Source organism: Sorex fumeus, unplaced genomic scaffold, assembly GCF_029834395.1.
Source record: "Sorex fumeus unplaced genomic scaffold, SorFum_2.1 ptg000028l, whole genome shotgun sequence".
NCBI classification, from domain to species: Eukaryota; Metazoa; Chordata; class Mammalia; order Eulipotyphla; family Soricidae; genus Sorex; species Sorex fumeus.
In genome coordinates this window covers 11507798-11522246 of record NW_026606085.1, presented here as the reverse complement: position 1 = coordinate 11522246, position 14449 = coordinate 11507798, and the positions used below count along the sequence as shown (strand labels likewise).

General features: G+C 43.0%; 1 protein-coding gene across 1 annotated transcript; it reads left to right on the top strand.

Moving 5' to 3' along the window:
* Positions 1–4214: 4214 nt before the first annotated feature.
* On the top strand, positions 4215–13743 carry MMP27 (matrix metallopeptidase 27). Its single transcript, XM_056115172.1, has 10 exons — positions 4215–4316; positions 5280–5518; positions 6169–6317; positions 6388–6516; positions 7199–7360; positions 7732–7849; positions 9852–9982; positions 11380–11539; positions 12214–12317; positions 13505–13743. Exons 1-10 carry the CDS (start codon positions 4215–4217, stop codon positions 13741–13743), a joined length of 1533 nt encoding a protein of 510 aa, XP_055971147.1.
* The last annotated feature ends 706 nt before the right edge of the window (positions 13744–14449 follow it).

Here is a 14449-nt window from a genome sequence, read left to right as displayed (position 1 = left end):
TGTATAAACACGAGGACCAGAGAGACAGACTCTCAAGACAACCACTAGGGGTGAGTAAGGACCCGCATCGAGAATGGAGACAAGAGCATCGTCCTTCTGGACTCTTGATCTGACTCCAGCTACCCAAACTGGTACAGAATAGTCTTTCGTGCTTTGCAGCTACTGGGTCTGTGGCATGTTGCTCCAGTGGCCCTAAGAAGCTTATTTATCTACATGTCACATAAGGACGTTCATCAACAGAGAATGATAAAGCTGGGATAGGAATAGCATCTTCAAAAGGGCCAGCGTAAAGGAGGGGTTCCACTTCCCTCCTGCCTCCTCCCCCACTCTATTACTAGAGTCCAAGCAAATCGGTTTCTTTCTCTTGCTCCTTATTTCTTTTATTCCTAGTGTTTGGGTCTTGTATCTGAAAGACCACACAAAACAGTGAGCTTTGTTTTTAAAGTTTTATTCGGCACAAGTCAAGCAAGTGTTGAGTTCAAGAAGTTGAGAAAGCTGAGAAGGCTGAGAGGGCTGAGAAGGCTGAGAATGCTAAGCCATCAGGGATCTCTAGTAGGAGAGCAACCCCCTCCTTTATTCTCACACCCTTTTTATCCCTGATGTCTGCAAGTTGCCCAATTCTTGGTGATGTAGCTAATTTGCTAGTGACCTCTTACTTGATTGGTCACCTCCATCTGGTTTGTGCTGGGCAAGTGCAAACTCCTATTGGTTGTTACCATCTGGGAGTTCATGTCTCATCTCTCTCCAAGGACTGACCAACCGCAGTTTTCCACAATCTGCTGTGCATCGGGGTTTCTAGCTAACTCTGCAATCCTGAGATATGCCTCATGGCCATGGTCATGGCTGTACAAATTTTACACCAAACAAGCTATAGGTGCAGAATAGCTGCTTCTTCCAAATGGTAGTGCTGATGCTATGCTGAATAATACCTATTTTCTCTGGCAGTAGTGAGGAGGGGCCCACACTAGAGTACCCAAGAGGGGGCACTCTGTAGATAACCAGGCTTACTGCACAAATACGAAGGTACTAAGCAAAAGCATCCAATTGAGTCAAACGGGACCTAGATGCATACATTTGCTGATAAACTTTGCTAGAATTTTCTGCTAATAACTTTGGGGTTTGTGGAATTGCAATAATCCAACATCAAATGCATAATAGCATATCTTCAACTCTTAGAATGTAATGTAGCTCATTACACACAAAACATGCATATTGTAAAATAATTGTCACCAATATCATCTATTTTCTTTTTCTTTTTCTTTTGTTAAAGCTTTTAAATCCCACATATGAGTATGAATTGGAATCTTATGATTGTAGAATGACCCATCAAATGAGTTTGATAAAAGATTTTATTGTTAATGACTGAGGTGACTTGCTTATAATTTCTTAAACTTCCACCACAGGCCCAGGGTGACAGCGCAGAGGTTAAGGCATGTGACTTGCATGTGGCCAACACCAGTTCAGCTAGGGGCTGGAGCCATAGCACATCGGGGAGGGCGTTTGCCTTGCATGCAGCTGACCTGGGTTCAATTCCCAGCATCCCATATGGTCCCCTGAGCCCCACCAGTAATAATTCCTGAGTGCGTGAGCCAGGAGTGACACCTGTGCATCACCGGGTGTGACCCAAAAAAAAAAGCAAATATAAATTTTTTAAAAATCGCTGGACATGCCCTGGAGGTCCCCTGGTGCCTCAGAACACAAGTAGCAGCGCTTCCTCGGCCCTCATGGTGGACCAGGAGGACTCCCAGAAGGCTGCTAGGGAACCCACCACCATGGACTCTTTGGGGCTCATCTCAGCCACTAATAAAAATAAGCAAAAAGAAACTTTGGTATATATACACAATAGAATACTATGCTACTGTTAAAAAAATAAAATCATGAAATTTGCATATAAGTGGATGGGCATGGAGAGTATCACACTAAGTGAAATGAGTTAGAGAAAGAGGAACATACTGCACTCATTTGTGGAATATAAAGTAACAGAATGGGAGACTAACACCCAAGGATAATAGAGTTATGGGGCCGGGGAATCACTCCACAGCTTGGAAGCTGGCCTCAAGCTGGAAAAGGCAGCTGGGAAAGAGAAGGAACCACTAAGTGAATGATTGAGACCTTGGAGGGCTCACTCAGGATGGGAGATGAGTACTGAAAATAGACTATGGACTGAACATGATGGCCACTTAGTACCCGTATTGCAAACCATAACACCCAAAAGGAGAGAGAGAGTGAAAGGGAATGTGTCTGCCAAAGAAGCAGGGGGTGGGGAGGGTGGGGGTGGTGGGAGGAACACTGGGAACATTGGTGGTGGAGAATGAACACTGGTGGAGGGAGGGATGGGTACTCTTATCATTGTATGACTAAAACGTAATCATGAAAGTTTGTAAGTCTGTAACTGTATCTCACAGTGATTCATTAGAAAAAAAAAGAAAGGAACAACAGATTTCACTGTTTCACTGCACCTGTAGCCCAGTCAGAACCACTACAGCAAAGACATTCACCTTTTAGATATTGCTTTACACTGCATATGTTGGATGTCTATAAGCTGACAATCTCCCTTGAGGGCTGGAGACAGCTCAGTGGGCTGGAGCAGGTGCTGCAGCGCACAGGGCCAAGTTCAGCTCCCAGCTCACCTGATTATCTGGACACTCCTAGAAGTCACCCCCGAACAGGAAGCGGGGAGCAGCCTTGAGCACCACTGGGTGTGGACAAAAAAATTCCTCAAATATATCACATGAAAAAATACATTATCCCCAATTTATTTCACCACACCAACAAAAAACCTAGAACATATGTCATTTTACCAATTCACATATCAAAAGAATGAATGACACACATTCTAGGTGCTGAGGAAAGGGTGAAAGAGATGCACATATAATTCGTAGTATCAATGTAACGACTACAAAGGGGTGGATGGAATGGGATCTTTTGCTTAGAACAATGAGGTGATTTCTGGTTATATTTTCTAAACTTTCTTGTGGTGTTGGTTTTATACACACACAAAGATGAAAAATTCATCTCAGAACACCTACTAATTGTCTCAAATAGTTACAATCAATTGTTTGCCAAGGCCTCATTTATTTTTTGAGATTAAAACAGCTCATACTTTTTTTGGTGGGCTGGAGCAATAGCACAGCGGCTAGGGCGTTTGCCTTGCAGGGCGGCCAACCCGGCCTACCCGAATTTGATTCCTCCACCTCTCTCGGAGAGACCGGCAAGCTACCAAGAGTATCTCGCCCACACAGCAAAGCCTGGCAAGCTCCCGTGACGTATTTGATATGCCAAACACAGTAACAACAAGTCTCACAATGTTACTGGGCCCGCTCAAGCAAATCGATGAACAACGGGAAAACAGTACCACAGTGCAGTACTACTTTTTTTGGCAATATTACACAGAATCAAAGGAAGTTAGCAACAATATGAACAATAAAGAAGTTTTAATTGTTTCTTCTTAAAACACTTATGGCTATTATAACAAAGTTTTATGTGAGTATGAGAGATATAGGATGGTCAATTAAGATTTTTAAAAAATCATTACTTTTTCATCTTAGTTATGATCTGTTTATGATCTGTTTATTTCTAAAGCCTAAAACTTTGGTGCAATTATTTGATTTGGAACATGGTACCAGGAACCAATAGCAGGACAGCGAGCAGAGTGAGACAGACAAGAAGGAAAAGCCAAACTGGGGATATGTTATCAAGGATTCTGTGTGGGCAACTGGCCGTATTCCAGAATATTCCTTGGTTTCTCCCAGACTCTTGAGGAGCATAAGGAACATCTTTCAATTGTTCAACACTTCAGGAATTATGGAGTTGGACTGTCCATCATTTGTTAGGTGAAAGGTGGTTCAGTGGCATCTCAGTGTGCTGGAAAGCATCTGGTGTGTGTTGGAGGCTTGGCTTTGTCAAAGTAAGGTGGGCTACAGCCTGTCAGCAGCTACGATATGAGGGAGTCAGTGGGGACCACTGTGCCTTGCGCAGATGTCATGAAGCAGCACCGGATTGCAATGAGCAATGACTATTTTTACTGAACAATTGCAGATGATGGCTGCAAATTCAAGCCAACTTAGAAAGCAAACACACAACACGCTCTGGCAAAAGGACTTCTCTGTTATTAATCAAGTACAGGCAGAATCACGCCAAACCATGCCACGTTTCACAAAACTTTTCCAAATTTTTTGGAAAGAGAGCCGGGCTTCCTTCAGCCGCAGAGAGGGATGGAGAGCTTCCTGCTCCTACATTTGCTCTTTGCAACATTTTCTTCAGCATTTCCTACAGACCAGAAGGTGGAAGATGAGGAAAATGCACGGTTTGCTCAGGTATAGTCTCAATAAATATTATTAACAATTATCAGTAAATGGTTAATTGTGTTAATTGCTCCAAGGCCTAAAAAGACAGAAAATATCTGAATTCTTGATTTCCTTGAGAGAAGGGGCTGCCTCCCATTTCCTGTGTGAACTGTGTGCAGAACATGCTGAGGAACTTTCTGAGGAACTGTGAGGGATGAAGAATGAGGGAAAAGCAGAAAAATAGACAACCTTTAGCAATGGTCATACGAAGAGAGGGTGTGGACAGGTAGAGGATTACCCTACAAGAATAGAGATCTCTGGCACCCCAAAATGAAACAACCACAATATGGAAACTGTGGGATAATTTAACACATAGAAGCAGTTTGATTCTTTCCTATGGAGTTTGGAGCTTTATGGGTGGTGTGGATTGGCCAGTTCTGGGCACAGATAGCTCCTTGTGTGAAAATAATGAGTGAAAACTGAAAATAGTGAGTGATTCTTCTCTGCTTAGCTCCTTTCTTCTTTCCTTCTTGTGCCCTTCTCTCCATTCATTACTTATTTCCTTTTTTTTAACCCCTACCCAAAGAATTAAGACAATTTTGTCTTCTCCTGGTATGGAGATTTGCTTTCCTTTAGTCTATAGCTTTTTTTTTTTTTTGTAAATTTGGGCCACACCCAGCAGTGCTCAGGACTTACTGAGCTCAGAGCTCATGTGAAGAGGATCTGGGTCAGTCACATGCAAGGCAAATGCCCTACCCACTGTCCTATCTCTTCAGCCCCCATCTGTACCTTTTGACTCGGGGCAGGAACACATCAGATGCTGCACAGGAGCACCCAGCAGCGCTCAGGGTCCACTATTAGGGGCTCTCAGGGGATCATAGGAGATGCTCAGAGGACATAATTTGGTGCTAGGGATGGAATCAGGGTCAGCCACATACAAGCCACTTAACCTCTGTACTATCTCCATCTATCCACCCCTCCCCCCTTTGTTAGGCATATCTGAATCAGTTCTACCGTCTTGACCCAGAAGGGATTCATCTTGTTCAGAGCAAGAACAGTAAAATCACAGATAGCAAAATTCGGGAAATGCAAGCATTCTTTGGCCTGACAGTGACCGGAAAACTGGACCCAAGCACTCTTGAGATCATGAAGACCCCCAGATGCGGGGTGCCTGACGTGGGCCAGTACGGCTACACTCTCCCTGGTTGGAGAAAATATAACCTCACATACAGGTAATGCTTCTGCCAATCTATTTCCCCGATCCAAGCACAAATGTCACATCCAAGGAACAAACAGATCCCAGTTTGCTTCACCAAGCACTTTTCATGAGACTGGCACTTTATGGGTCTCATGTATTCTTTCTTCCTGAGAACTTGTGACACAAGGAGCCACTGTTCTTCCATGGTAAACAGAGAAAAGTGGAGACAAATGTTTGTGCACCACTGACAAGGTAACACAGCTCCCTCAATATGCTGGCTCTGGCTGGCATTCTCTGGGCTTTGCCTTCTGCACAGAAGAGGTGCAGACGCAAAGCTGGCGTGAATGCAAGGGAAAAGGGAAAGAGTGAAGAGAGCCCACCCAGTCCTATCAGGGAAATGGAGGGTAGAGGGATCGCGAGGGTCCGAGTTTTCTCCTCTCCATCCAAGGAAAGGCTGGGCTCATGGGCAGGGGGAGAAGCACGCCAGACGACACCCCCTGAGCTGGGGCCTGCGAGCCCTCCTGCTGTCTGAGAAGCTTCCTTCTTATCAAAGTGCAGAATAAAAACTGCCCAAAAGTTAATATGCCATATGACTGATCGGACAGAAATGAGCTCCCTTTTCTGATGTATTCTCTGAACAGGCATGTACAACCAGTACCTGACATATTTTTGTCCACTTTTAAGAATCGTAAACTATACTCCGGACATGGCGCACACCGATGTGGATGAGGCGATCCAGAAAGGCCTCGAAGTGTGGAGCAAAGTCTCTCCGCTAAGGTTTAAGAGGATCTCCCGGGGGACTGCAGATATCATGGTCGCCTTCAGGACACGAGGTAAGGTTTCCCCTAGAGGAAGTTCAGCCACCTCCTGTGCCCAGCCCCACCCCCGGGATTTGTGTTTCAGTCCACAGCCAGTGTCCTCGCTTCTTCGACGGACCCCTGGGAGTCCTTGGTCACGCCTTTCCTCCTGGTCTGGGTCTGGGCGGAGACACTCACTTCGATGAGGATGAAAACTGGACCAAGGATACAACAGGTAAGCCCCATTTTTTTTTTTTTTTGCTTATTGGGTCACACCTGGCGATGCTCAGGGGTTCCTCCTGATTCTGCACTCAGGAATTACTCCTGGCAATGCTCAGGGGACCATATGGGATGCTGGGAATTGAACCCGGGTTGGTAGCGTGCAAGGTAAACGCCCTACCCGCTGTGTTATCGCTCCAGCCCCAGTCCCGTTTTCTTTAGGAACCAAATTTAATATTCTGAAGAAACCCTGAAATGGCAACTTTGCAACTAGTTGCTTTTACTTTCCAATTTTCCCTACAACATTCTGTGTTTTATGTTTTCCAAGGTGACTTTAATGAAAGCACTCAATATCTATTCAAACTACTATGCTGTATAATTCAGATCACTTCCCCGAATGCCTTCAGAGTTGCTCATTTGCTATGATTGAATCACAGAGAGGGCAGGCTGGCCACACCAAATTCGGGTGACTTTTTAAAAACTACTAACATTCATCTCTGAGACGCCTATTTTTCTCATCTGCTTATTCTGGGGAAAATATGAAGTATTAGTGTTCACATATTGCTCAGATAAAATGATGGCACATGTGTCATAAAAATTATCTGCAAGTTTCCTATTTTTTTCCTTAACCCCTTATCTCAGATGCAAACATTTTTCTTTTGTCTCATGTACTCACAGTATCTCTGTTTTTTGCTAAGGATTCAACCTATTTCTTGTGGCTGCCCATGAATTTGGCCATTCTCTGGGGCTCTCTCACTCTAATGACCAAACAGCCTTGATGTTCCCCAATTATGTCTCCCTGGATCCCAGCAAAAATCCACTTTCTCAAGATGATATCAAAGGAATTCAATCTATCTATGGTGAGCAACTTCATAATCCTTTTTGTTTTGTTTTTGTTTTTATTTGGGGGTCACATCTGGCAGTGCTCAGGACTTACTCCAGGTTCTGTGCTCAGGGATCACTCCTGGAGGTGCTCGGGGGACCATAAGAGGGCCAGGAATCAAACCTAGGTTGGCTGTGTGCAAGGCAAGCACCCTGCCCTCGGTACTATCTCTCCAGACATGCAACTGCATAAATTTAAACATATAAATAAACGAAAGATTTCCAGGAAGTTGAGAAGGTCACTTTGGGAAATAATTATGAAGCAAATATTCAGTTGGGTAAGATGTTCCTGCCGGTGCATTTCAACATGTCCTTCCCACTCACTGTGGTGTTTCTGTTCTCATCAAAGGCCCGCCTGAGGTACCTGCGAAGCCAAGGAGACATACTGTTCCCCAGGCCTGTGACCCTGACTTGACTTTTGATGCTATCACTACTTTTCGCAGAGAAGTCATGTTCTTTAAAGGAAGGTAAACACACTCCCTAACCAGTTCAGCTTCCTATGAAGATTCATCTTTGCTAGAGATTCAAGGAAAGTGAAGGAGCCATGGGGGAAGAGAGAAAGATGCCCATCTTCTGCTTTCATTTTATAGCTACCTACTGTTGAACTATTTTAACTACCTCCTGTTTTAACTACCTACTGTTTTACTATTTGAATATATATTTGCATATATATTTGCTTGTTTGATTTTCTAATTAATTTTCAACATTTTAAAACTGTTTTAAATTTTTCTATTGTGTCAGAAAATGAAGTAGTCTATTTTCTATGATTTTCTTTTCTTTTCTTTTTGGGGAGGGGGGAAAAAGCATGAATTCCACTCTGTGACTTTCTTAGCTAAAATAATACACCAATCCTCTTACTGATTTTTTTGGAGCTGATCTACACCATTTCATGAGACAATGGTTAGTTGCAGGAATTCTGTATAATAGCTCATATCACTTTTGCCTCTGGAAATTGGCAATGTTCTAAGAATTTATGCTCTGGAAAGCAGAAGATGATGAAGGTTACAGCTTCTTTCTCCCTGGAGAGTCAGTGACAAACACATAAATAGCAGATCATCCCTTAACAATGCATCAATGAAGTATTAATTATAGTAGGAAATATCTAATCTCACTATGTAGAACTTACTGGAATTAAATTACCGCTGGAAATCTCAGTTATGCATCTCAAGATCACGATCACGATCACGACCACCCTGTTGTTCGTCGATTGCCTCGAGCAGGTGCCAGTAACGTCTTCTTCGTCCTAGCCCTGAGATTTTTTTTTTAAAGTGCCATATTCAAGGCTTTTTCAGGGTTAGGAGAATGAGACCCATCATTGTTACTGGTATTTGGCATATTGGGTATACCACGGGGAGTTTGCCAGACTCTGCCGTGTGGGCATGTTACATTTGGTAGCCTGCCAGTTTGACCAAATTAGGAATGAGATGATAAGATGTCGCGCGGCCGGGAGCTGAGTGTGATGATCTCTGGATCCTGGCCGTTGTTGGAGTTACACGGCAGTTGGTGGGTGTAACTGCCAGTAACTCTGGCAGGTCCAGTCCCAAACTGTGCAGGCTTGGAGATCTCAGCCCCGGGTCCCACACACCTGGGTTCCTCTGTCAGTTCTTTTATGCGTGAGGCTCATCCAAGTGTGTGGAGAGTGCTCCCAGCATGGCCTTGGCTGGGCCTCGATGGTCTTCAGCTGTTGGGCCCTGGTGGAGACAGTCAGGCATAGGGTAGGAGACTCTGTCTTGTTCTCTCCCAGGAGCTGAGTGTGATGATCTCTGGATCCTGGCCGTTGTTGGAGTTACACGGCAGTTGGTGGGTGTAACTCAAGATCACATTTTTCAAAACAAAATTTGGGGACATACATGATCTGACAGTATAAGGGCAAAAATCAGACTCCTTCCATTCACAATTTGATGATGCTGTAATGATTTGCTGTCACTATCAAGCTCCAAATAGCAGATGCTGAGACCATTTGTCAGACACAGAGGAAGGCTGGCAGCCTGGGAAAGGAAGAGGTATATGAGAACTTTTCAAGTCTCATGCAGAGATGGAGAACTTTACAGCCAGACAGAAAAGTCTAAAGAAATATTTTAATATACCAATAAGAGCATTTCTTCAATCTAGCATATACCAAGCGCCAAAGTTCTTTGAATACTTGATGTTGCCTTAGAATATTATGTGTTATTGATTTGGGAAAATATAAAGGCACCCAACACTCAGAACTAAAAGATTTTTAGTGGCAGTTTGGTTACTCTAATACCAGAGACCAGTCACCAAGGCAGGCCTGGCCTTCTGGTAGTGCAAGGTTAGAACTAAATTCATAACAATTAAACTTGCTGTGGAAACTAGTGCCAATACTAAGTTATTTGAGGAAATATACAAACCAATTAGGGAAAAGAGGGCAAACCTAAATCTGCAATATTTTCATTGAAATATATACAGGCAGTATGTGTCAAGTGGATTTCTTTGTTTGCTATTCAGGCACCTATGGAGGATATATCGCGATATCACTGATGTTGAATTTGAATCAATCTCTTCATTCTGGCCATCTCTACCAAATGACATTCAAGCTGCATATGAGAACCCCAAAGACAAGATTCTGGTTTTTAAAGGTAACTTGGCCCATCATGATTTTCTTCTTCCTCAGGATCCCCTTACTGATCAGGGATATATTCACACAACAAACAGAGCCTGGTACACCGGCCAAACACGCAGCATCTCTGCCCCTCCTTAGGCTCCTGCCTTAGGCTCCAGTTATTCCAAGAATAACTACTTGGAACTTTTTCTGGCTAGGATGATAAACACCTTCCAAATTACACAATATCTTTTTTTCCAAACTATGCAATAAAAGAAAACAGTCTTTTTTACTTGCCAAATAAAGTTATGTTGTATCTCAGGTATATACCTCTTTGACCAGGCTTCTAGGTTTGACAAATAAAAACAGGATGTTTTGGCCAGGGGAAAGGTGGGGGTACCATGGGATAAGGTGGCAGAATCCAGGGCTAGAGGAGAAGCCAGCAACTGAAAAACAATGCTCTCAGCAGACCCTTAGCTGTGACGTGATACCTCCATGAAAACTTAACTTTAAAAGCAGGATGCTTTGAATTTCATGTAAGCAAATAATTTTTAGTGTTTGCATGCCCCTTATGATATTCCATATATACATATTGAAAAATTAATTGTTTATGGGAAATTTAAGTTTCATGGGTGTACTCAACTTAATCTAGCTACCTGTGTGCTTCAATAGGGGGGTGGGGCCTCCCGATTGCTGCTCAGGGGGTTGCAGGGGACCCCTCCCCAGTGGTGATTCTTGGCTAACTGGGCCTGTCGTGCAAGGAAAAGTCCAAGAACCTACACTACTCAGGTCCCGTGGAGTCGGTGACCACTGGGCCATGGCGGGGGTGCTGGGGGCCTCTGGCTCCACTATGATGCTGGGATGCCTCCAGGGTTACACCTGGGGATTCTCTAGGGATCGTGTGGTAACAGGAATTGAACCTGGGTTGAGAGCATACTAGACAGCACCCTAACCACCTACTTCCTTGTGTTTTATGTGTCATAAATAAACTTGAATCAAAACTAGAAAAGCTACCAGTGGGGACCAGATAGTACAATGGATAGAGCATTTGCCTTGCACATGGCTGACTGGGTTCAATCCCAGGCATTCCATATGTCCCCCGAGCACTTTCAGGAATAACTCCTGAGTGCAGAGCCAGGAGGAACCCCTAAGCATTGCCAGGTGTGACCCAAAAGAGCAAAAAAAGAAAGAAAAAGAAAAGCTACCAATGCCATAGCACTGATACAGAGAAGTATGCTATTACAGGTGTATGTTATTTTGTTATGTTAAAGATTTAAGCATCCAAAGAGCACGTTGAGAATAAATAGACGTCAGATTACCAACTCTCCAAACCCTGAACCTGAGAACACAGCATCTCATTATTTCATACTTCTCAAAATACCTGTTTCTCCTCTCAGACCTCGAGTAGAAGATAACCACCTTTTCACATCTTAGATGCTGCCTTCTGGATGATTAGAGGCTATGCTGTTTTGCCGGATTATCCCAAATCTATCCATACACTCGGCTTTCCAAAATATGTGAAGAAAGTTGATGCAGCTCTCTGTGATCACACCACTAAAAAAACCTACTTCTTCGTGGGCATATGGTGCTGGAGGTAAGGTTAGCCCCTTTATTTTACAGTGGTGAAAAATCAACACCTAGCATCACTTTAACAGACAAAACTTAAAGTAACTTATCTTAAAGCAAATCTTGTTGAGGGAATCATGAGTAGATGACATTCACTAAATCAAAGAACATTCCAATGAATACAAAATCTATTTCCAACTTAAAAGATAAAGATAAAATAATAAAATACCAACCAAATTGTTGATAGCAAAAAAATCTATAAAAGCACCAAGCTTCAGTGCTTTTTTAGACAGTACAGCAGGAAGGGCACTTGCCTTGCATGTGGCAGTCCCGGGTTCAATCCCTGGCATCCCATACAGTAGTCCAAGCCCGCCAAAGTGATTCCTAAGTGTGTCAGGTGTGCCCCCATAAGCAATGTCATGTGTGGCCCTAAAACAAAACAAAACAAAACAAAAAATGCCTGGCTTAGCCCCGACTTAAACAGTTCCTTAGAATCTGACAAATTACATGGCTGGTTTCTCTCATGGTTTCTTGCTTTCCATACACTACAGCAAAATAGCTGCTGTACTTCAAATCATTGATCCAATTAGGTCTCCTCTGCCAGATCTACTTTTCTCTGCACCATGCCTAACTTTGAGTTGGGCAGTAGAAGAATTGGGTTTCCCCAGAGACCCCCAGGATCTTTCCAACCCCCGTATCCAGGTACGACGAAGCAACCCAAACCATGGACAGAGGTTACCCACAGAGGGTGATCAAACACTTCCCAGGAATTGGTCTCCGGGTTCACGCTGCTTTTCACCACAATGGTAATGCCAAAACCAATATGTTACTTGGAGGATTTTATTTGCTATGAAATAAAATAAATCGTATCTAATTTTATGTTGATGTAATTTTACTATTGCTGAGTAACATAATCATAAACTTCGGTCCTTTTGGATTCTCACAAGCTGAATAAATGTCCAAAATTATGCTTTCTGTTATTCTAAATATATGGTAAAGGCAATAAAATCGGTCTTATTTATCACTGATTCAAAATACTATCCAAAAGTCCCCCCTGCGCAGTTTACAGCACGTGAACAGAGCAGGGATGTCCAAGCTGCGATCACATCGCTGGGACTTGGTGTGTGAAATCTAAAATTCTACAGCATTTCTGAGTTAGGAGGGTTGTCAGCATGATTTGAAAATCTATATATTTTTAAATAACCTCTGTCAACTTAGTGTCCTGTCAGCTTCTCTGTCTTCAAAGACTGCAGCTTAGACCATGCAGTTGTCAGGAATCTAAAAATGGTTTCAAGTGCTGCATCTTTTATTCCCTGAAATCTAACACGGAACCCCAGACCCTAAGATAATGTAAGGCAGAACAGTCACGGGAAATTGAGGGCATAGGTCCAGGTCACAGCCCCAGAGGACGCTTCTGAAGACCCAGTTTGAGAACCTCTGGCCTAAAACACAGCCTGGATCAACAGGTAGTAAGTCCCTTGAAATTCATGTTTCATAAACTAGCCTCTTTCTTGGATTAATAACAAGACTTTTTTTTATCTTGACTATAAAACCCAGCTCCTGGAAGCACGCAGCTGCATTTGTGGCCGCGTAACATCTTATTATCTCATTCCTACTTTGGACAAACTGTACATACTATCGAATGTAACCTCCCCACGTGGCAGAGTCTGGCAAACTCCCCGTGGCGTACCCAATATGCCAAATACCAGTAACAATGATGGGTCTCATTCTCCTAACCCTGAAAGAGCCTTGAATATGGCACTTCTTTAAAAATCTCAGGGCTAGGACAAAGGAGACATTACTGGGGCCTGCTCGAGGCAATCGACGAACAACATGATGGTCGTGATCGTGAATAAAGAAGATAAGCCTGCACCATATATTTTTGTTTTCTCTATACAGGGTTCAGTTATTTTATTCTCTTCATAGATGTTTAAAGTATGAACTCATTGTACAGTAGTGAAAGATGACTAATTATGATTTCCTCTCTCTTTAGGATTCTTTTATTTCTTCTGCAAATCAAAGCAATTTGAATATGATCCCAAAGCAAAGAATGTTACCCGAGTAATGAAAACTAATACATGGTTTCAATGTAAAAACCCATTAAATGCATCTGATTTTTATATCAAGGAAAAAGTACATTCAGGAGGAATACAGGTGTTTTGTAATAAGAATTTAAACTTGCTTATTTTCAGTATTGGGTGTGTGCTGAGAAAAGTCTCCAGTAATCAATAAATTTATATATCAAAGATGAAACCCAAGAAGTCTTGTAATTTGAATATGCTTCAACATAGAACTGTACTTTGTACTGTGATTACATCAAGTTCAATTATCTCCTGGACAAAGATTCAGTAGTCTTTCCTGAGCTGTCGGAGGTTGATTTCACAGGAATTCTTTATGCATAACCAAAACTCCCACTGTTGTACTCTAAATCTGTTTTCTACTTTGTGGTTTGAAGGAGTAAGCCACATGTCTTAACTGAGAAACCTGAGATGATTATTAAAGCAATCCTTAGCATTCTGCTTTATCTGTACGTCTGCGATCAGAACAGCCAGTATAGTACATTCCTTACGCTTTCCTTCCGAAATGGTCTATACTCACTGAAAACTAGCACACAGTTGCCAGAACAAAATGTCACCTTTTTTTACCCAGGAAGCTTATTTGGGAGAATGTCTCTATAGGTCAGCAAACTCTAGAATGAGATGGTCAACTACAGTTCCTGGAGAGAGCTAAAATGCACCAACACTGCACTGCATAGGGCCCAACAGAAAGGAACTGAGCAAGAGTGTCCCTGTCTGACTTCTGTCCACACTCGGCATTCCCATCAGTAACCCCAGCCCCAAAGAGAGTAGGAGGTGTCTCAGGTGCACACCCGATGCCCTGGAAGTGATTCCCCAGAAATGAAAGAGCCATAAGAAGGTTAAGTCGGGTTGGATACCCC